The sequence below is a fragment of the Ceratotherium simum genome, chromosome 11, assembly GCF_057802395.1.
Source record: "Ceratotherium simum simum isolate JZ-2026a chromosome 11, ASM5780239v1, whole genome shotgun sequence".
NCBI classification, from domain to species: Eukaryota; Metazoa; Chordata; class Mammalia; order Perissodactyla; family Rhinocerotidae; genus Ceratotherium; species Ceratotherium simum.
The window spans coordinates 53,678,095-53,700,253 of record NC_141910.1 but is presented as its reverse complement, the minus strand read 5'-3'; the positions used below and the strand labels follow the sequence as shown (position 1 = coordinate 53,700,253).

The 22,159-nt window shown below is 56.4% G+C and overlaps 2 protein-coding genes across 4 annotated transcripts; both read left to right on the top strand.

The window, feature by feature from the left end:
- Positions 1-3,245: 3,245 nt before the first annotated feature.
- EMILIN1 (elastin microfibril interfacer 1) lies at positions 3,246-11,136 on the top strand. Its single transcript, XM_004418243.3, has 8 exons — positions 3,246-3,897; positions 4,858-4,983; positions 5,451-5,671; positions 6,766-8,685; positions 9,048-9,164; positions 9,616-9,633; positions 9,796-9,933; positions 10,352-11,136. Exons 1-8 carry the CDS (start codon positions 3,728-3,730, stop codon positions 10,687-10,689), a joined length of 3,048 nt encoding a protein of 1,015 aa, XP_004418300.1. The 5' UTR covers positions 3,246-3,727; the 3' UTR covers positions 10,690-11,136.
- Positions 11,137-11,498: 362 nt separating this feature from the next.
- Positions 11,499-22,133, top strand: KHK (ketohexokinase). Of its 3 annotated transcripts, XM_087437016.1 has the most exons (9): positions 11,499-12,115; positions 14,260-14,376; positions 16,371-16,505; positions 16,692-16,826; positions 18,698-18,770; positions 19,505-19,651; positions 20,719-20,807; positions 20,946-21,103; positions 21,190-22,133. In XM_087437016.1, the coding sequence occupies exons 1-9, from the start codon at positions 12,024-12,026 to the stop codon at positions 21,273-21,275; spliced, it is 1,032 nt and encodes a 343-aa protein (XP_087293142.1). In that variant the 5' UTR covers positions 11,499-12,023; the 3' UTR covers positions 21,276-22,133. The 3 variants fall into 3 exon arrangements, with proteins under 3 accessions (XP_087293142.1, XP_004418297.1, XP_014637199.1); XM_004418240.3 differs by lacking the exon at positions 16,692-16,826 and having other exon boundaries at positions 11,501-12,115; positions 21,190-22,131; XM_014781713.2 differs by lacking the exons at positions 16,371-16,505; positions 16,692-16,826 and having other exon boundaries at positions 11,503-12,115; positions 21,190-22,130.
- The last annotated feature ends 26 nt before the right edge of the window (positions 22,134-22,159 follow it).

Here is a 22,159-nt window from a genome sequence, read left to right as displayed (position 1 = left end):
ACATAAAATGCTCCTTACTGCTGGTGCCCCCGGGCACCTGAGCTCATTGCTCAGTCGGTGATGGTTGAGTGAATGAGTTAGTTGCCTAGTACAGCCAAGATTTCCCACTGGCACTAGACCCTTGGAAATCCCCTGTTTTGGAGAGGCTATAAAATAGATCTTGTACTAGTGCTCCAGGGACTTAGCCTTTTTGGGTCTCAGGAATTCTCTTGCCAATTGCTTTGGAAATTTGTGGCTACCTGCCAATACCACCACTGCATTCTCTCTAAGCCTAGTCTCCATTGCAGCCTGCTTGCCCAGCACCTCAGGCTTCCCCAGTGAACCCAGATCTCATTTGAAATCTCACAAATATTCATGTCAGCCTCTAGGTCTTGGCTCCTAATTACAGGACTAAATGAAATGCAGCCTACTCCAATTGTATTTCAAAGCCAACATTTTTGACTTGACACACTTAAAATACAACAGATTTTTAAACCTAAGAGGGCAGGCGAAGGAATGGGTAACAACTAGGCAGTAACAAAATGGCTGGGATGACTTTTCAGGTTGCCGGAGGCCCCCTAAAGGGAAAGAAGAGGGGAAAGAGCAGAGAAAGAAAACCCACAGCAGCAGCCAGGGCAACCTGGAGAGGAAGTGGCTTCCTGCCAGGGCCAGAGCCTAGAACTGATGTGGAGACCAGGGACAACGCTGCAACCTTCCACTGACAGCTCCTTTGAAATTAGGATCTCCTAGGACCATATCCTTCAAGTCTCCCTGTGTGCTGATCCCCACACCTTTAAGGGGCAGCCACAAATTTCCATTTCTGTTGGTTCCAGCATCCTGTCTTTTCACCAACGTTTCTCCCCACCATCAGGATCACATTCTGGGCCATAGGACCTCAGAGGAGTCACATTGAAGATTTGGTGGCGTCCATTCTCAGCTTCCAACTACTGTCCCGCAAATGGTTCCCAGAATCAAGATCCACATTCCTACCATCTCCTGGACATTTATTTCCATTGAGATGTGTTACTGTCATCTTAAACTCAGTATGTCCAAACTAAGGTCATCGTTCTTTCCTCCAAACCTGCTCCTCTTCTTGACTTATCCTTCCTGGCTCAAACCCTGGAATCTTCTCTGGTGTCTCCCTTCATCTGCTCCCTCTACTCAGGAAATCACCAAGCAGTCACAGCCTTCTCTTCCAAGTCTGCATCACTTTGCAATGTAGAATTTGGAAGGGACCTTAGACACCAGGCAGACAACAGACCCCCAGTGGAGTCATGGGATTTGCTCAGAGTGATAACACTACTGAGAGGAGGAGCTGGAACCAGCTCCATTGTGCCCTGACCCCTTGCCCATTGCTGTTGCTGACAATGTCTTCTTTCTGCATGTGATTGACCCCCTACCCAAACACTCGTAATCGAAGCTCTTAACCAGTTATCTGACTCCTTAATTTTTCCACAATTGACTTCTCTGACTTTCTGTCCTACTTCTTCCTGATGCAAATAAGAGCTAACATTTATTGAGTGTTTACCATGTGCCAGGCACTATTTTAAATGCTTTACATGTATTAACTTAATCCCCACTAACCTAGGAAGGAGGGTACTATTATTATTCCCATGTCACAGATGAGGAAACTGAGGCAGGCCACCTTCCCCAACCTGAAATCTCTCCCTGCCCCTTGTCTCTGTTCTTCACTCTTTTCCCCCCAACACTGTTCAGGTTCTCTCTCTTCCAGCAGCTCTTCTCTGACTCCCCTCAGCAGCCAGCTGTCTCTCCCCTCCTCTTACCCAGAACATGCCGCATCCATTTGTCTGTCCCTCTTGGCACTCTGTCTCGGAACTTGTATCACATCCCCAGCGGCCCAGCTGCTCCTCACTAAGTCTTATATATGCTTTGCTACCTGGGCGCCTGCACAGTGCCCTGCACGCAGCAGTCTCGCGTCCTTTCTTTTTTTTTTTTTTTTCGTGAGGGAGATCAGCCCTGAGCTGATCCGTGCTAATCCTCCTCCTTTTGCTGAGGAAGACCGGCTCTGAGCTAACATCTATTGCCAGTCCTCCTCCTTTTTTTCTTCCCCAAAGCCCCAGTAGATAGTTGTATGTCATAGCTGCACATCTTTCTACTTGCTATTTGTGGGACGCGGCCTCAGCATGGCTGGAGAAGCGGTGCATCTGTGTGCGCCCAGATCCGAACCCGGGCTGCCAGTAGCGGAGCGCGCGCACTTAACCGCTAAGCCACCGGGCCTGCCCCTTTCGCCTCCTTTCTGTCTAGTACTTCCGCTTCGCTCTCCCGAGTGTCCCCACACACAGGGAGACCTAGTCCAGAAGACAGTGCTGAGGGCTAGGTGATGAAGGGGGCCCAGCTGACGGATTCAGACATCTCCAGTCAGGCCGATGGCTGAATGTGACTGAGTTCCTTGCCTGCTACGGAGGCTATCAGACTTGCCTGCAGGCTAGGGAGTGACTTCCTTTGGCCCTATATAGATGGGGCCCAGTTTACCTGTACTCCCTCCCCTCCCCCACTGATGGCTTGACCTACACCAAGGCAAGCCTGGGACCCATATTTATTTGGCCTTTTAAGAGACTTTCTCTTCTTGCCCATGTCATCTCCATGCTTGACAGAAAACTGCTCTCCCATTTCCAGATTCCTTTCTTCCTCTTCTGGCTTCTCTGAATTTCCTGCCTGCCTCAGTGGAGTCCTTTTCCTTCTCCTCCCTGGCCCAGTAGCCCTCTCTCCTCTTCTTCTTTCTGCCAAGTCATTGATCTAGGTATTTAGATTCTAATCTCAGCCCTGTTCTTGACTTGCTGTGTTACTTTGGACAAGTTACTTTCCCACTCTGGGCCTCAATTTTCACATCTATAAAAGGAGGTGGCTGGACTAGATGGTGAGTGATGTCCCGCTGAGCCTACAAGCTCATTCTCCCTTTTATAGTCCTCCCCTCCTCTCCCCTCTAGGCTCCTCTCTCAGGTCTTCTCTCCCAGGGGAGGCCTGCCGTAGCCCCAAGAGAGCTGTGGCTCCAGCTCCTGTTCCCTGTCTAAGTGACCAGCCCTGGGCCTTCCCCCCAGTGCTGGCCCCGGCTCCACTCCATGTGGCCCGTCTGAGAGGCTGGCCCCAAGCCCGGCGGCAACTCCACATTTCTCTGTTTTTCCTTTTTTTTTCTCTCTTTCCCGGAGTTAACAAGAAGCAGATGTGGCGCACGATGGTTGGAGAGATGGGGGGAGGAAGGGGGAGGCTGGACCGCCAGCCAGACAGGGGGGAAGGGAGAGGAGTGAGCAAGAGAGGGAGGCGAGAGGCCAGGGCCCGCCCCACAGCCACTCTTGTGCCTCTCAACAGCCACAGGGGCAAAGCCCTGTCACCCCCAGGATCTGATCATTGGGGAAAACAGATAGGGAGAACAGAGGAGGGCCAGCTGGGCAAAGGGGTGGAGGCCCAGGAAGCAGCATCTGAGAGGGGCAGGGACCAGGCACAGGAGGCCGGGGGCACAGAGAACAAACTCCCCTCAGAAGTGGAGAAGAGGAGAGCGGAAGGAACCGAGGGAGGGACAGACGGGAGTGTGAGGAGGAAAGAGGAGGGGGAGAGGGGTCAGGCCAGGCGGCCAAGGAGGAGGCGTGTGGCTGGGGGCTGCCGGCAGGAAGCTGGGGACAGGACCCGACCGGCGCTGTCCCTCGGAGCAGCGGCATCCCCCGCACCAGGCAGAGACGCCAGTGGTCAGGCTGGGATGTGCCTCTGAGGGCCACCGCGGAGCGCCCCCACCATGGCCCCCAGCACTTTCTGGATCTGCTACCTCTGCTGCCTGCTGACCACAGCCGTGGGGGCAGCTAGCTACCCTCCTCGTGGTTACAGCCTCTACACGGGGAGCGGCGGGGCCCTCAGCCCTGGAGGACCCCAGCCCCAGAGTGCTCCCCGGCCTGCCAGCCGCCACAGGTAAGAATCTGGGTCCCAGAGGTGGGTGGGAGGGTGAGTCGGAAGGTGGGTATCCGGCCCCTGCCTTGGCTACCCTCTCCAGGGCTGTCTCCCCTAATACAGGGAAGAAGGGGAGAGGAAGCCCACCCATCAGGTAGCTCCTCACACAGCCACCTTCCTGCAGGGCGTTTCCAGGGCCCCCTGAATAGATAGGTCCCTCTGTCTAACCTCAGGGTGATCAGCTCCCATGTCCTCCCCGTGGGACCTGCAGTTAGGTGCCTGGGAAGACTATCCTGAGAGGCGTGGGCCAGGCCTTCCTGCCAGCTGCCAGCTGCGTACCAGCCTGGGATCCTTGGGCAGACCTTTTATCCCTTTCTAGGGCTTCCTCAGCCCCATCCAGTAATCCATGATTCTGACACCACTCTTGCCCTGCTCCTTTCGGCTCACCAGCTGGACCCAGATCAGAGGCCCGCTTGAATGGGGCCAAGAGTGTAGAACTGCAAGCCCCAAGGGTGGCAGGACTCATCAATGGCTTATTCTCCATTTAACCCTGAGCTGGATCCCTGCCTGCCCCATCCTCTCCCCTGAGGGGTGGGTGGAAGCCAGCATCCAGGGTATCACCAGAGGGACCCAGCTAGCCAGCTCACACAGGCCACACCAAAGTGTGGATTGAGACAGAAAGGGACGTGGATGAATGTGTGAATTCAGAGGCTCCCAGGACCGCCCCCCAGCCATGAGGATCAACTTCTTGTAGTTGTGGTTTTCCATTCTGCGCCTCCTCTCCCCATCTTGAAAAGTCTTTATCAACTGCTGCCTCACAGGAAGGCGTGGGGGGAGCTGCCACTGCCAGAGCCCTGGCTCCCACTGGTCCCCGGGGGCCCTTCATCTTTTGACTGTCCCTCAGCTCCTCTGGTAGCCCCTGGGCCCTCCTCTGGGGCGTGTGTCTCTGGCCCTTGGGCCCAGGTGGGGTTGTGCCTGCAGGAACTGGTGTGCCTACGTGGTGACCCGGACAGTGAGCTGTGTCCTTGAGGATGGAGTGGAGACCTTCATCAAGCCTGACTACCAGCCGTGTGGCTGGGGCCAGCCCCAGTGTGCCCGCACCATCATGTGAGCCTCTGTGCTGGGGGATGAGTGGGTACTTGGTGGGGGTTGGGCTAGGGCAGAAAGCAGCCAGCCAACTCAGGGAATTCCTACAAAGCAGGGAGCAGGGGGCAGGACCAGGGGCTTCAGTCAGAGCCATTTTGAGGACACGCTGAGGCAACAGTTTGGCTGGTGGGATACTCAGGGCACACCTTTACCTAGGCCACCCTGCCAGCCCCCAAATGCCTTCTCTGGGCTGGGTCATGCTCAAGGAGGGGAGTTCAAGGTTCCAACACAGGACAAGGGGAGGAAGAACAGGGATTTGGCCCTTGGCCAACAAGCTGACAGCTGTCAACTGAGCAAGGCCACATGCTGGACAGTAAGGGGGACTCAGCCTGAGAGACAGGCTTTGCCCACCAGCAGCTGCCCATCTCTGAGGACAGGGGCCAGTACGTAAAGGGAGGAGTAAAGAGGCCTCCCTCTGCCTCTCCCAGGTACCGCAGCTTCCTCCGTCCTCGCTACCGCGTGGCCTACAAGACAGTGACAGACATGGAGTGGAGATGCTGTCAGGGGTACAGGGGTGATGACTGTGCTGAGGGTCCTGCCCCAGCTCTGGGTCCTGCACCTACCACACCACGCCCCCAGCCCCGGCCCGCCCGCCCCAACCTCTCTGGCTCCAGTGCGGGCAGCCACCTGAGTGGACTAGGCGGGGAAGGTGAGTATGGGAGCTGCTGGGGAGAGAAGTGGGAGACTGTGATGGGCGGGAAATGTGGGGCCAGGCTGCCGAGGGAAAACCCCCAAGCTCCCAGTCAGAAGAAAGGGACAGAAGGGAGTTAATGGGATCCCTGAGATTCCCTGTCCTCACGCAGAGAGATTGAAACCGAGAGAAAAAAGGCAGAGGAGAATGTGCTCACACACGCCCACATGTGGCCAAGATACTTCCTAGTTGGGAACAGCTGCGGGAGGAAGGGGGAATTCCTTGTAGAAGCATGGTCCAAGGGGATAGACAATTGAGACTACAAGTCCTAGCATGCACTGCAACCAACTACAGGTCCCAGGCCCCTCGGTGGCCTCTGGAGACTGCAGGTCCCAGAATGCAGCCGTCCCTGTTGCCTTCCCGGGCCTGCTGGGCACTGCGGTGTGCTGTGTTTGCCTGCCAGGGAGATAGCCATACTGTCATTATGGAAACAGGAACTTCTGGCTGACTCGCCCACCATCCAGCTAGCACCCCTGCAGGCTTGTTGCAGAACCTCGTTTGTCCCTGTGGTGGTGTGGAGAAGTGCCACCCAGGAATAGCCACTGTTGGGGGGTCCACACTTCCTCCCTCACATTCCCATTTCACTCTCCCCCAGGGAGTGACATAGTGTTATCCCCACTTCACAGATGAGGAAGCAGTTTCCATAAAGTTAAGAGGCAGCTCTGAACAGTGGAAGGACTTGGGCTTGGTGGTCAGATGGATGACCTGGGGTTGAAACTTGGCTCTGCCGCTTATTAAACTTGTAATCCATGGCCCACTTACCTAATCTCTCTGCTCCTCTATTTCCCAGTCTACAAAAAAGGAAGAGCTAATGGTCTCTGCCCACTGGAGTTGTTGTAAGGGGGAAAGAGCCACAGTACAAATTTGGCCTAGAGGCATTCAGTGAATGGAGTTTCCTTCTGTCCTTTCTTACCCAAATCACCCAGCTAAGAAGTGGCTGAATCAGCTAGGACCTCTGACTTTTTGGTGGAGTTGGGGAGAGCAGGACCTAGGAAGTAGGCACTGAGCTTGGGCGTCGGCCCCTCTGCCTTATGCCTTTCCCTCTCTGCCAGGTCCTGGGGAGTCTGAGAAGGTGCAGCAGCTGGAGCAGCAGGTGCAGAGCCTGACCAAGGAGCTGCAGGGCCTTCGGGGCGTCCTGCAGGGACTGAGTGGGCGCCTGGCGGAAGATGTCCAGAGGGCTGTGGAGACGGCCTTCAACGGCAGGCAGCAGCCAGCAGATGCAGCTGCCCGCCCTGGTGTGCACGAAACCCTCAACGAGATCCAGCAGCAGCTGCAGCTCCTGGACAACCGCGTCTCCACCCACGACCAGGAGCTGGGCCATCTCAACAACCATCACAGTGGTGGTGGTGGCCGTGGGGCCCTGGACTCAGCCCCAGCCCCTCCCGGCCACGGTGAGGAGCCGCTGCGGGAGCTGGAGCGGAGGCTGCAGGAGTCCTGCTCTGTGTGCCTGGCTGGGCTGGATGGCTTCCGCCGGCAGCAGCAGGAGGACAGGGAGCGGCTGCGAGCCCTGGAGAAGCTACTGGCCTCCGTGGAGGAGCGGCAGCGGCAGCTCCCAGGGCAGGCCCTGGGCCGCAGGCCCCCTCAGGAATGCTGCCCTCCAGAGCTGGGCCGGCGACTAGCAGACCTGGAGCGGAGGCTGGATGTAGTGGCCAGCTCAGTGACAGTGCTGAGTGGGCGGCGAGGCACCGAGCTGGGAGGAGCAGCTGGGCAGGGGGGTCACCCCCCAGGCTACACCCATTTAGCATCCCGCCTCTCTCGCCTAGAGGACCGATTCAACTCCACTCTGGGTCCTTCAGAGGAGCAAGAGGAGGGCTGGGCTGGGCGTCCTGGGGGGCTGGGCCACTGGCTGCCTGCTGCCCAGGGCCGACTAGAGAAGCTGGAGGGGCTGCTGAGCAATGTGAGTGGAGAGCTGGGTGGGCGGCTGGATCTGCTGGAAGAGCAGGTGGCAGGGGCTGTGCAGGCATGTGGGCAGCTCTGCTCTGGGGTCCCGGGGGAGCAGGACTCCCACGTCAGCGAGATCCTCAGTGCCTTGGAGCGCAGGGTGCTGGACAGTGAGGGGCAGCTGCGGCTGGTGGGCTCAGGCCTGCACAAGGTGGGAGCAGCTGGGGATGCCCGGCAGGCCGTGCTGGAGAGACTGCAAGGGGTCGTGGGCCAGCTCCAGGGTCGAGTCGATGCACAGGACGAGACAGCTGCAGAGTTCACACTGCAGCTGAATCTCACAGCCGCACGAGTGGGCCAGCTGGAGGGTCTGCTGCAGGCCCGTGGGGATGAGGGCTGTGGGGCCTGCGGTGGTGTCCAGGAGGAACTGGGCCGCCTTCGGGATGGTGTGGAACGCTGCTCCTGCCCCCTGTTACCTCCTCGGGGCCCTGGGGCTGGCCCGGGTGTTGGAGGACCAAGCCGTGGGCCTCTGGACGGCTTCAGTGTATTCGGGGGCAGCTCAGGCTCAGCCCTGCAGGCCCTGCAAGGAGAGCTCTCCGAGGTTATTCTCACCTTCAGCTCCCTCAATGACTCACTGCATGAGCTCCAGACCACTGTGGAGGGCCAGGGCTCTGATCTGGCTGACCTGGGAGCCACCAAGGACCGCATCATCTCTGAGATTAACAGGCTGCAGCAGGAGGCCACAGAGCATGCTACAGAGAGTGAGGAGCGCTTCCGAGGCCTGGAAGAGGGACAGGCACAGGCCGGCCAGTGTCCCAGCCTAGAGGGGCGATTGGGCCGCCTCGAGGGAGTCTGTGAACGATTGGACACGGTGGCCGGGGGACTGCAGGGCCTGCGTGAGGGCCTTTCCAGACACGTGGCTGGGCTCTGGGCCGGGCTGCGGGAAACCAACAGCACCAGCCAGACACAGGCAGCCCTGCTGGAGAAGCTGCTGGGGGGGCAGGCAGGCCTGGGCAGGCGGCTTGGTGCCCTTAACAGCTCCCTGCTGCTCCTGGAGGACCGGCTTCACCAGCTCAGCCTGAAGGACCTCACTGGTGAGGGGGCAAGAGGAGGCATGGGATGGGGGGGACCCCTTTCAAGTCCTTTCTCCTTCTCCCACCCCACAGCAACCCAGCCTTAACCTCATCTACTTTCTCCTTGCTCTGCCCAGCATGAATGGCAGACCCACCACTGTCCCAGGGGTCAGTGTGTCCAGAAGAGATGATCCAAGGTCCCAGCTCCCCCCCCTCCCCTGGCAGCTCAGACAGGGCTGTGGGTGGAGGTGGGGGCTGCTCTGCCAGCCAGTATGCAGCACGGGCAGCAAGGGGCCCCATCGACCTGTTCATGGAGCAACCACCTTTCTGTCCTTTGGAAACTCCTTACGTGACTCTCCTTCAACTTAGTTTTGTCCCTGTAGGGCCTGCAGGTGAGGCTGGGCCCCCAGGGCCTCCTGGGGTGCAGGGACCCCCAGGCCCTGCTGGGCCTCCAGGACCTCCAGGCAAGGATGGACAAAAGGGGCCTATCGGGCCACCAGGTATGTGGGCTGAGATCCTTGCTGTATTACCACCCTCAGGGTTACCACCCCCCTGGGCAGCACCAGGCTTGACATTCCACTCTGAACTTGACAGAGAAGGGGGGAAAGGCAAGGAACTGGGGGTCCTACATGGCTGATAGTGACAAGGAAAGTGACTAGGAACTGGGACAGTCACTGATTGGCTAATTGGATATGGTGGCCTCACTGCTGTTTGGAAGACTACGGCTGAGCCTACAAGCGCTCTGTAGGGTGTGAGAGGCTGGGGGCTAGGGCTTACGGCCCAGCAGTTGAACAGAACAGACCCTATCTATTCCTCCTTTTCTTGATACCCCCATTCCTGCTTTGGAGTCTGCATAGCACCTAGCACAGCGGGACAGACTGAGCAGATGTTTGCTGAGTGACTTAATGAGAGCTGCCCTATTTCTCACTGCTCTGTTTCCTCTTCCCACAGGTCCCCAAGGTGAACAGGGTAAGTGCCTCTCATTAGATGCTGGAAGGAGGGGAACTGAACTAGGGGTTGGAGGATGGAAAGCCTCAGGCAGCCCTGGGGGTAGAGACCGTGGGGGGAAGAAGTGGGGCGAGCAGCTCTGCACTGAGCATCCACTCTGACACCCACCCTACCCCCACCCAGGAGTAGAGGGGGCACCAGCAGCCTCTGTGCCCCGGGTGGCCTTTTCAGCTGCCCTGAGTTTGCCCCGGTCTGAACCAGGCACAGTGCCCTTCGACAGAGTCCTGCTCAACGACGGGGGCTATTATGATCCAGAGACAGGTAAGCCTAGGAGCGGGCAGGCAGGGCAGTGGGGGAAACCAGCGTGACTGTTCTCTTCCTTGCCCCTTCCAACAAGGTGACTCTTTTCATGGTCTGGTTTGGCGAGACCCCTGTTCTTTCCTTCACTTATTCATTCTCACTATAGCTTGGGCTGAGGAGTGGGGTGGGGAGGGGAGGAGCCATAAGTTCAACAGCTCTTTATTGGGGGCCTGCTCTTGCCCAAGCACTGTTTCAAGTGCTGGGGATGGGTAATGAACAAAACCCCAAATTCCCTGCCCTCCTGCAGCTGACATTCTAGTGGAAGAGAGGAAAAGACCTAGCGGGTCCCTCCCTAGTCCAGGATTTCTGGGTGGGCTCCCCGATGCCTTCCTGGTCCCTGCCACCTGTTCCGCCTCCTGACTGCCATCCTTGTCCCCAGGTGTATTCACGGCGCCACTGGCTGGCCGCTACTTGCTGAGCGCGGTGCTGACTGGGCACCGGCACGAGAAGGTCGAGGCTGTGCTGTCCCGCTCCAACTTGGGCGTGGCCCGCATCGACTCCGGTGGCTACGAGCCCGAGGGCCTGGAAAATAAGCCTGTGGCCGAGAGCCAGCCCAGCCCGGGCGCCCTGGGCGTCTTCAGCCTCATCCTGCCCCTGCAGGCCGGGGACACAGTCTGCATCGACCTGGTCATGGGGCAGCTGGCGCACTCGGAGGAGCCGCTCACCATCTTCAGCGGAGCCCTGCTCTACGGGGACCTGGAGCTTGAACAGGTGTAGACAGGGGGCCGGGCCAGACGGGCCCGAAGTGTCTATGCCGGCCAAAGAGCCAGCAGGGGCGGTGGGCTCTCCCGGGTCCCCGCCTGGGACCGGGCGCCGTCCTGGCACCCCAGCCCCGGGCGAGCCGCCGTCTCCGGACCCGCAGCGGCACAGGCGACCAGAACAATCTCTCCGCGGCTGGAGCGCGCCGGGTCGGAGACTCCGGGGTCCCCTCGTCCAGACTTTTGGCCTGATCGCGGTCCCCTGCAAGACCCGGACTGCAGAGGAGCCGATCCTCACGCTCTTTGCTCCCCCAACTGGCCCTCTAGGCCGATTCCCTGGGCTCCAAGGCTCTCCCGGATAGGCTCCGGCCACCACCGCCATACTAAACTATTCAGGAATAAAGACACTTGGTTTTTTCTAAAAAAAACAAAACAAAACAAAACAAACCGTCTGCTCCAGTATGTGTTCAGGGGTGGTTCAGGAGTGCACAGCGGACGGGGAGGGAGGAGCCCCGGGTTCCGGACCCCGCTCGCGCCCACCGCTCTGCTGGGGGTGGCTCTGCCCACGCTTGCTCTGGACGCGCGGGCCGCGAGGTGCGCCGGCTGCTGAGAGCCCCAGCCGGGCCCCGCTCCCCGTCACGCCCGTTCCTCCCGCGTCCGCCAGGGGGCGTCGGGAGCCGAGAACTCCGCGCCGCGGGGCGTCGTCTCCCGTCACGTGACTGCCGCCGCTCACCTTGCGGGCCCCGGCTGCTCCGCGGCGGGGGCGGGGCCTCGGGCTGGGATTGGCCGGGCCTCGGGGGCGGGCGGAGCTGCCGCGACCGCGCGAGCCGAGGCATCGGCTGCGGGGTCCCGGCTGCAGCTGCGAGGCCCAGCTCAACCCCGCCGGTCTAGGGTCTGGGTTGGGAGCTGCCAGTGCAGGAGAGGGCGGGGCAAGGGGCGTCTTTCTATTGCACTTTCTCTTTGCGTTCATGAGGTTGCCTGGCCGCGCTTTAGAGAGGTTTGCATTAGCTCCGAGTCCGTCTGACAAGTGAGGAAACTGAGGCCGAGAAGTGGGAGGCGTTGTCATCTGCTGGGTCACGCAACCTGCTAAGGGGAGGCCGGGGACCAAGACCTCGGGGTCTGCGCTCCCAGGCCCGCTTGGGTCGGTGGGCGTGGGGAGCAAGGGCCTTGCGTCGTTCCCTCCACCCAGCTGCACCCCTCGCCGCTGCAGGAGGCTCCCTGGAGGAGGAGCTCCGGACGCGGAGGAGGAGCCAGGGCAGCCCCGGGAGCGGGGACACAATCCTCCTTGATAAGAGGCAGAGCCCGAGAGGAACCCCGTCAGCCAGTTGGGCAGAAAGCTCCAGGAGCAGCCTCATGGAAGAGAAGCAGATCCTGTGCGTGGGGCTGGTGGTGCTGGACATCATCAATGTGGTGGACAAGTACCCGGAGGAGGACACGGATAGCAGGTAGGGGCGCCCGGGCCCCTCGGAGACCCCAGGGGCTTCTGCAGCCCCGTGTTTGTACCCGGCAGCCAAGACTACAGGGCCGCGGATCCGGGAGCCCCGCAGTGAGGCCGTGCGAGTTCAGCCTCCTCGGGAGCCGTGCACGGTGCCCGGTGCCCTCTGCCCAGGATCTGGGGAAAGAATTGGGGCCTTTAGTAATAAGACCCAGGCTTTGGATAGCATTGTGTTCACCAGTTCCCCTTTCAACCCTGGGACTGTGTCAGGCATTTTTATCCCCATTTTACCCACAAGCAAGTAGAGACTGAGAGATGAAGTGATTTCCCCAAGGGCGCGCAGCTAGTACGGTGCTTGTTAACAAGACCTGTGCACTTGCCTCTCACTAGCGTTTACTTCTAATTTATTTACCATATATATAACTCATCTGTTTCTAAAAAAAAAAAAAAAAAAAAAATTGAGGTAGCTTACAATGAGAAGTATGTGCAGTTAGACTGTTGAAGAACATTTAAAACCAGGGTATTTGAGCTTCACTATAGCTCGGAGCTTGCTGGCACTGCAGGCAAATTTGGAGATACTATGTGTTATGGATAGAGGTGGTTCATGAGCCACGACAGGCTTTTCCCTGGTGCTAAATTCCAAAAGGAGTTTATCAGAAGTCCTTTTTACAAAAGTCAGTGGACAACATAGCAGACATCCTTCTCAGTTGTGAAACTGAAGAGTCATTTGTTGGTTCTTATATTCACTCTTGATGAGAATCACACCATTACACTGTAATTCCAAGAAGGCATTTCTCTGGTGTAGAATACGAGGCTTTCTCTTGGTGCAGTCTAGTGCTTAGACTACTGAGAAGGATTGCTCCTTGGCTCTCAGTTGTCTCAGCCAAGAACTGGATAAAAGGCTAGTTTAAGATTGATTCGGGGAAGACACTGCAGCGCCAATAACCATGAGGCTAATTGAGGGGAGAGACCAGGGCATTCTTCAGGCTTTGGGTCCACCCTGCATGGTCACATGAATCGTCACATACTTTTCCCAAGGCTGAAGGGAACTTCAGCGTTAAGTTTTGTGTACAAATATACCTTAGCTTAAAAATTCCGCTTCATTTATTTCTCTTAATTAGTGGTTCTTTGGTACTTGCTCCTCTTATTGTAAGCTGCCACAGTTGTTATTATTATTCTTTTTGCAGCTGGAAGAATAGAAGTAACAGCCTGCACTGTTTACCTCTCAGTATTATTGGAGCACAAATGAGAAATCATTAAAGTGCTTTGACTATGTATGCATAAGTTATCATTTTCGTTGTTGATGATGACAATGAAGCCCTTCAGGTGTATCTTGAGTTAGTCTCCTTTTATTAGATTTTCAGTAAAGATGGAGAAAAACTAAAGAAAAAAAGGTAACTATGTGAGGTGATGGATGTGTAACTAACCTTAATGTAACCATTTCGCAATATGTACGTATACCAAATCATCACTCTGTGCACCTTAAACTAGAATGTTATATGGCAATTATATTTCAATAAAGCTGGAAAAGAAAAAGGAAACAAACAAAAAGATGGAGAAAAACTGGTCTCCACCCAATAATCGTTTTAACTTTTGGCATTGAATAAGTTAGCTTTCCTCCACTTCTTAAATGATCACAGTGTCCATGTTTGCTTCCTGTCTTGCTCGTTGTAACTGGCAGTTGTTATTGAAGTGGGCTCTCCTAAGACAGGAGCAGGTAGCAGAGTTGACACCTTTGGGAAGAGGCACTTGGAGTTATCCAGCTCTCAAGGAGGAGGCTGAAGGTACAGCAGCCCTGCCTGGGGAGAAGTGGGTCATGGTACCTGAGGAGGAGCTAACCCAGAGTGAGGGGAGCCCTCAAATTCTGATGGACCCGAGTGAGTGCTTTCCTGATGTTGTAAGAATAGGTAGAAGATAGAAATGATTGCTGTGAACCTGAATTTAGCCTGGGCTGGGGAGACAAACCTGGTCCTCAGCCAGGCCTCTTCCCTTCACTGAGCCTTATCTGCCCATCTAGAAAATGAGAAGCCTGGCCTGGATGCTTTCCAAGGGGGACCTCCTGGCTTTTACATTCTGTGGGCTCTACTCCAGGCACTGTGTTTGGCCCTGCTTATCCAGGGACCAGCTTGCAGGGACCCTCTTTGTGTTTTGCAGGTGCTTGTCCCAGCGATGGCAGCGTGGAGGCAACGCATCCAACTCCTGCACTGTTCTCTCCCTGCTTGGAGCCCCCTGCGCCTTCATGGGCTCACTGGCCCCAGGCCATGTTGCCGAGTGAGTGGAGGAGGGAGCAGGGGAGGCCTGGCCACACCTTGGGGGGAGAAGAAGGAAGTCTTAACCCTGGGTGGGTGGGCTATAAGAAATTATTTGTGGCCACTAGAAATGGGTGGGAGGAATGGAGTACCAGCATCCCAGACCCTCCGTGGTGTGGCTTATCTGCTGCTCAGATGTTAACACTGTTCCTGCTGAAGGTTTCATTTCCACAGCCTGTTTCCTTGGCCGCTCCTTGGAGCCTGCTTCCACTTCCCCACCTTCTCCTTCCTTGCTTCCAACAGACTCCATGGTAGATGTGACTTTGCCCTTCTCATTGTCCCTTATCCTGGCTGTTCTTGCGGCAGAAGGCGGTTAGGGACATGTTGTACCCACCCTCCCTCAGGGATGTCCAGGATCCGTGGTCCCAGGGTCCAGGCCCACAGTTTCTTCCTGGTTGAGAGGGTAGGGCCAGGTTCATGTCCTCATTGTTCACTGAAGCAGTGAAAGCACCCTGCCCAAGGACATCCCAAAGCCACGTGCCAAAGCTGGGCCAAGACCCATGCCTCCAGCTCATCGCTGTCAAGGCTACAGCCTGTAAGTGGCCCATGCGCTTTCTCCATGTTGGCTGCTGCAGGGACCCAAGAGCCCTTTGACCCCTGGCATAGCCGATTCAGCAAGCGCTTATCAAGAGGTGAGGCCCACACTTTGCCCACTGTGGGCACTGGGGCAGGATGCCAGGTTGTTGGCCTATGAAGCACAGCCCTTTGAACCCTAGTTTGAGGGGAGCTGCTGCCAGATTTCCTTCCTTGATGAACTGGCATGAAGCAAATAAGGGGGCAAGAGCTGCCCTGTGAGATGGGACAGAGTGATCAGGAGCTAACAGCCAGTCACTTGTTAATCCTCTTCAGCAGCTGCCTTTCCTCCCAGCTAGAGGCAAGACTGGCTCTTGCTTAGAGCAGTGGACCCACCATCCAAATTCTTTCCTTGGTTCAACAAACATTTAATGAGCATCTACCATGTGCCAGGCGCTGTGGGTGCCAAAGTGATTTGGCAAACCAAACTGTATTTTCCACGCTGTGGGAAAGCTACTCAAGTATCCTGGAGATGTAAGACAAGGAAGGATGCCCCAACTTGGTACTTCTTGCATATCTGTATTGTCCAAATTTGGTCTTTCTAAAAGTGGGGTCCAGCAATAGTGAGAAAAGCCACGATGGTTGCTGGGCTGCTGGGCATAAATGCCAGCTCTTGGGCACAGGACATGGCATTTCCAGAGAGGGCCAGGAGGCTGGGGCTGACCTTGTCCTGCTGGTGCAGTCTTCCTGAGGGGCTGCCCCCGGCTCACTCTGATTGGAGGGGATTCTGGGTGAGAGTCTAGACCAGGCCCACGCTGAGGGGAATCAGACACTGGGAGCCAGCTCACTGCCCGGGAGGGTTTGCCTCACTGCGAGAGGAGAGGGCAGTGAGCAGGCCCACCGAGGCAGCCCCACTTCCTGGCTGGGCATCATGGAAGCAGGTGTAGAATGAGAGGAATCAGAGAAGGACCAAAAGGGACTTCAGAGAGAAGAGTACCATGGGGATGAGCGGGCAGAGGTGGGGGGGCAAAGTATCACCTTGGTAATGATTAATTCTGCCTGGGCCTTGCATGAAACAGGCCACAGTGCCCTCACCTGCTTGGCTTAAACAGGGTACATGTTGTAGGCCTCAAATCTACCCCCTCTAGCTTTATGAATGCGAGCAGATCCTTTTCAGTTTGAGCAGGCTGAAGGGCAAGGTCAGGGCTGGTGTTCACTTCAGTCAGGACCTACAATATACCTTAGGGTTTTTCTCACTGAGTTCCAGGCTATGCACCCCTGCCTGTTCTGCCCCCTTGCACAGCCTGTGACAGCACGGTGATTTCCAGTCCCCTCCTAGTCCCCTCTGCTTGCACCCCGGGGCCCTTGTGGCTCTGCCAGCTACCCTCCAGTCTTCAAACCCTGGTCGAACTGCGCCTCCCCCGGGTTACTCCGCCCTGGCAGTTTTGTCCTGGATGACCTCCGCCGCTATTCCGTGGACCTACGCTACACGGTCTTTCAGACCACGGGCTCCGTGCCCATCTCCACAGTCATCATCAACGAGGCCAGTGGTAGCCGCACCATCCTACATGCCTACAGGTTTGTACACCTGTCTGCGCCTTGCCAGCTGCCACCACCATCACTGATCTCCTAGAACAGCACCCTTCTTCTCTCAGAGGCCTACGTGCTCCAGCACTCCTCCCCACCCCTGCGCGAGGTCCAGGCTACTTGTAGGCTCTAATCTGTGTCTCCTTGCCCTTCCCTTGGCTCGGGCTCCACTCCAAGCTTCCTGGTGGCTGACTTCAGGCAGCGGGGTGTGGACGTGTCTCAGGTGGCCTGGCAAAGCAGGGGGGAGACCCCATGCTCTTGCTGCATCGTCAACAACTCCAGTGGCTCCCGTACCATAGTGCTCTATGACACGTAAGGCCCCCTGGCCTCGCCCTGCCACAACCCACCAATCAGCTCCCCTCTCTCGCCACCATGGGCATCCCAATTGCCCGCCCTCTGCGGCCTCTCTCTTTGTACCAGAAATTGTCCCTGTGCCAAATTGTTCAGTGATTTCTGAATTGTTTTCAATTAGGGGAGAAGTGAAGTGGGAAGGGATGGGCTTTGCTTTGCCTAGTGACTTAGCCTTGGTCAACACCAAGGGTGGGCAGGCAGTCCTGTGCAAAATGTAATTTATGATGTGATTCCTCCGTAATTAGCTAATCAGCAGCCTGGGTGTGAATGTGGGGAAATTGTTCTGAGGACAGAGGGATGGGAGATGTAATTCAAACCATCTTAAGCCCTTAAGGGGGCCCACTGGGATTTCCAGGGTCAGCCCCAGAGTTGCCAGCCTGCAGCATGGCACCAAGGAGCTGGGGTTTGGGTGTTCAAAAAAAATGACACCCCCCGCACCCCAAAGTCCCCAGCATAATGAAGCCAGACCAAACACCACACACTATTCACAGCCATTGCTAAAGGAGAGGAAAGGGGAGTATTGGGTCAGCACATCAGGGCCATATGATGTGGTGCTAACCTGGGGAGCGAGGGAACCCTTTAGGGTTGCAAGCTACTAGAGAGAGGCCCTGTGGGCCCAGATCCTTCTCATCTCTCCCAGATTCCCTCCTGAAGAATCTTAGAGGTTTAGTTTACTGAGAACCTAGTGTGTACCAGGTAATATGTTAGGGCTCAGATGGCCCAAGCCCAGCTGCCCTGGGGTTCAGGCTATTTCTACTGCCCAGCACAATCACTGGACCTGGGGAGAGGGGCAATCATCCTGGGACAAGCTTGATGACCACTGGTCCCTGGGCTCCGTGTGTCCCAGTGAATGAGCGGTTAGGCATGTGTGCTAGAGGTGACCTTCACACTGGGCAATCTTAGTCATCTGCTCATTAAGCAACAATCTGAAGCAACTTTGATCAAGGATACGACATGGGTATTCACAGGAAGGGAGGGAAAGGATCTCCGTGGAGAAAGTTTATCGCCCACTGGCCTCAGTCCAGGCATATCCACACACGTTACCTCCAACCGTTACCAGCAGGCCTGTGAGGCTGGGGGTTTCAGCCTCATTTACCAATGCGGAAGCAGCCTCAGAAAGGCCCAGGTCACACAGCTAGTCAAGTGCATGAAGGATTCAGCTACAGAACATGGAGGGGAGGACATCGGCTGTGTGTAGGTCTCTGGCCAAGGAGGGTCAAGGCAAACGCTTCCCAGATCTCCACACCTAAGTCAGCCAAACATAAACTCATCCTCAAGCACCAACCTTGACTTCAGGATTGTCACACGGAGCTGCCAAACTCAGGATAGTGGTGCTGTCACCGCTGGGGTGCCAGCAGTGAGTAGGACCAGACCCAAGCTCCGGGCAGAACGGCCATGGCATTTGTAGTTTCCTGGAACACTGCATGCTGGGAGCTGGGTCTGCTTGCAAGGGGGATTCTGGGAATCGTAGTCCCTGGAGCTCTTAGAGCATTCTGGGAGATGGGGTGTCCAAGGCACACAGAACTGTCCCCTTGACGCATGCTGCAGTTGAGTTTGCCATTAGATATATATCACAGCCTCAAACACAGGAAGGGGCATCCTAGCAAACTGCCTCCAGTCGCCTGTCTAGAAGGAGCTGAGTGGGGCAAGGAGGAGTCAGGAGTTTAGCCTGGGTGGGATCTATCATGGAGCTGAGCCTCAGAGGCCTGTGCTGTAGATACAGCTTCCTGCCATACTGCAGGCTGCACCAGGCATAGGGACCCCAGCATACAGTTAGAGATCCTGGTGCTGACCTCACTATGCTCCTTTGTCCTTTCCATCCTGTGACTTAGAAACCTGCCAGATGTGTCTGCTATGGACTTTGAGAAGGTTGATCTGACCCGGTTCAAGTGGATCCACATTGAGGCAAGCCCTGCTGCACCTGTGTTTCAAGGGGCTCAACCTGCCAGCACCACCACGTGTTCTGCCTCCTTCTTGCTTTATTTGAACCATGAAGTACCTTAGAGATAAATGAATCCAACCCCCCTCACCCCCTCTCCATCCTTCTCTATGTTTTCTGGTAGGAAACTAGGGCCCAGAAAGACTAGGTGACTAACTCAAGGTCACACAGCAGGATGTAGGCACCAGAAGTATGATGCTGGCTCCAGGCAAAGTCCCATGCTTTCTGTGTTACAGGCTGCCCCACTTCCTCCAGACTCAGCCTCTGGCAAGGGCCTGGCTTTGGGACGCCTGACCCATTACCTCTGGGAAGGGAGGAATGAGAGGGCCTGATCCAGCTCCCAAATAAAGGGAACTAGAATCTTCATTCCAAGCGAAGTTTTGGAGTCTGGGTAGGAGGAAACCCAGAGAAGTCCTGAGTTCTAATCCTAGCCCTGTCATTTAATTTATTGTTAGGTCCTTAGGAAAGTCTCTTTTTTGTTCTTGAGTCTCCTTATCTGTGAAATGCGAGGGCTGGTTGATGAGGTCTCCAAGGTCCATGACAGCTCTAGAATTTTGAGACTTAGGGTGGACCTAAGGATAGACCCAGTCTCCCCTGGCTCCTCTGCCCCCTTCACCCAGAGTTCCAGCAGGGAGGGAAGAGTGGGCCAGATTGGCTGGACAGTGCCCAGCTGGTCCTGAGCTGCCCTGCCCTGCCCTAGGGCCGGAACGCATCCGAGCAGGTGAAGATGCTGCAGCGGATAGAGCAGCACAATGCCAGGCAACCTCTGGAGCAGAAGATCCAGGTGTCCGTGGAGGTGGAGAAGCCCCGAGATGAGCTGTTCCAGCTGTTTGGCTATGGAGACGTGGTGAGCATCCCACACAGCCTCCCCTTGCCACATCCAGCTAATTTGGTTCTTAAAGGGAGCCTGAGCTTTCTCTTGTCCTGCCTACCACACTTGGAATGGCAGTTCGTGGCTTGGTGGTGTTTGCAGGTGGGGGGCAAAGCAAAGAGGCAGACTCCCAGTTTTGGGCTCTGCAGCGGGCCTCAGCAGTGGCCAAGGAGGAGATTTTCTCCACCCCAGTGGGTGCATAGGTATGAGGGTAGCCAGAGGGCTTGGACAGGTCCGAGCCAGCCAGCCAGCCACAGGGCAAGCCTGTGTGGAAGCATCTCCTCCATCAGCCTCCCCTGTCAAATGATGTGATAGAACAGTTCTCCAAGGTGTCCTCCAACTCTGGGGTGGGTCGCAGGTTGTGGGAGCCACTAGGGGGTGAGGGAGGATGGGAAGGGTACTTGCACAAGGTAAATTTGGGCAGGCTGGGTGACAATCCTAGCATCATAGCTGAACCTGGTTGGGCCTCAACCTTGGCTACCCATTAAAAGAGAGGGATGCCTGAGCCCCACCTTCGTTTTTTATTTGATTGGTAGGGGTGGAGCCTGAGCTGACGTATTAAAAAATACAAAACTCTCTCTGGTGACTCTACTGTGTAGCTGGTGTTGATGAAGCTCTAGAACCCCTACTCCTTTGTTTTAAAGATGAAGAAAGAAGATCTAGAGAGCTTAGTTGTATGAAGAAAACAAAAAATCAAAACAAAACCACTCCCCAAATCCCGGGGTTTAACTTGGCAGTGGTAGATTGCACCCCAAGATGGCGCTCAAGGCTTGCTTTGGGTTTTCAATTGCGAGGAAATTCATCAATCTTGGAACAAACAGACCAGGGCTTTTGTGTCACAATTTACATGGCTATCTTCTAGCATATCTTGAGCAAGTGTGAAAACGTGTTCTTGTGAGACAGCGAGATGCTATGTTGGGGATTTAGGCAGCCATTTTGGAGGAGTGGCGTTATAATATGGGGGCATGGCTAGGCTGCTGGTGGTGAGTGACAGCTGAGGCTAGAGTTAAGGTGACTGTCAGCCTCTCTTCCACTGCCCACAGGTGTTTGTCAGCAAAGATGTAGCCAAGCACTTGGGGTTCCGGTCAGCGGTGGAGGCCCTGAGGGGCTTGTACGGTCGTGTGAGGAAAGGGTGAGCTGGGGGAAGCCAGGAAGAGGCCTTAGGTGTGGGGAGCAAGTGAGCCTGGACTCCAGGGCTTGCCCTGGGGAGGGGGAATGAGGCTGGGGGCCAGGGGTGGGCTAACACCCAGCTGAGTGGAGGGTCTTGCAGGGCAATGCTTGTCTGTGCCTGGGCTGAGGAGGGCGCCGATGCCCTGGGCCCTGATGGTCAGCTGTTCCACTCGGATGCTTTCTCACCACCCCGGGTGGTGGATACTCTGGGGGCTGGAGACACCTTCAATGCTTCTGTCATCTTCAGCCTGTCCCAGGGTGAGTACCCCAGCAGGAGGAGGAGGGCTGGGGCCCACCCCTGCCCAGAAGACCAGGCTGATCCAGCTACTTGTCCCTCCCTCCAGGGAAGAGCATGCAGGAGGCGCTGAGGTTTGGCTGCCAGGTGGCTGGCAAGAAGTGCGGCCTGCAGGGCTTTGACGGCATCGTGTGAGTGCCCTGTGGCAGGAGGCACAGCTCACACACTCCCCCCTTGGAGGCTGGCATCACTGGCTGCCATTGCCTCCTCCCCTCCGTCCAGCCTGGCATCTGGGCTGCCCTGCTCCCTGGGCAGATGCAGGCTGTGGGAGGGCTCTGCCTGTGTCCTGGCATCTCACACTGCAGAACCGCAGAGCAAATAAATCTCCTTCCCCAAGCCAGCTTCCTCTGGCAGTCCGTTTGTCCTTGATGTCCCAACTGCTCTGGCTGGGGATTCCTGAGGCTTTGACACAATAGTCCTTCGCCCTCTTTTTCTCCATTCCCCAAATTCACCTTCCCACCCAGGCCCGGAGGAGGGGCTGCCTACACCAGAGCAGCAGGAAGTGCCCCAGGCTTGCCGCCTGCTGTGCCCTGGGAGTGCAGGAGGCGGGAGGCAGGAGGCACAGCCACAGGGATGGGTAGAGACGGAGCCTTCCTGCCTGGGGAGGACACTTAACTCCTTGCACCCCAGGGAACCTTCCAAATAACCATGAGAAAAGCTCCTCTGAGCCCCTGCACTGTCACAAGACTCCAGTCTCATGGCCCCGGGAGTGTCCACATGGCAGAGCCAACCTGACAGGCCAGCTGGCTGGGAGCCTACTGTGTGGTTTGCTGGAGACCTTGCAGTCCAAAAATATCTTCCCAGTGACTGCCCCAGAGGCTGAACGCCCCACCCTTGGAGCCAACTTGTAGTTAAAGTGGTGTCTCAGCCTCAGATGTGACCCAGGATACAGAGCGTTGCTTCCCTGGGGGAGATGAGGTCCGGGGCATTGGAATTGGCCAATTTCCATAAGGGAGTTGGGGCAGGGTGGGTGAGGCCATAAAATGTGAGAAAGTGCATGGGCTTTGGAGTCAGCCAGA

Coding starts and splice junctions, on each gene's coding strand:
- EMILIN1 (XM_004418243.3), top strand. CDS start 3,728: ATGGCCCCCAGCACTTTCTGGATCTGCTACCTCTGCTGCCTGCTGACC. Junction 5,672..6,765: donor GAGTGGACTAGGCGGGGAAG/GTGAGTATGGGA, acceptor CCTCTCTGCCAG/GTCCTGGGGAGTCTGAGAAG. Junction 8,686..9,047: donor CAGCCTGAAGGACCTCACTG/GTGAGGGGGCAA, acceptor TTGTCCCTGTAG/GGCCTGCAGGTGAGGCTGGG.
- KHK (XM_087437016.1), top strand. CDS start 12,024: ATGGAAGAGAAGCAGATCCTGTGCGTGGGGCTGGTGGTGCTGGACATC. Junction 18,771..19,504: donor TCAAGTGGATCCACATTGAG/GCAAGCCCTGCT, acceptor GCCCTGCCCTAG/GGCCGGAACGCATCCGAGCA. Junction 21,104..21,189: donor CATCTTCAGCCTGTCCCAGG/GTGAGTACCCCA, acceptor CCCTCCCTCCAG/GGAAGAGCATGCAGGAGGCG.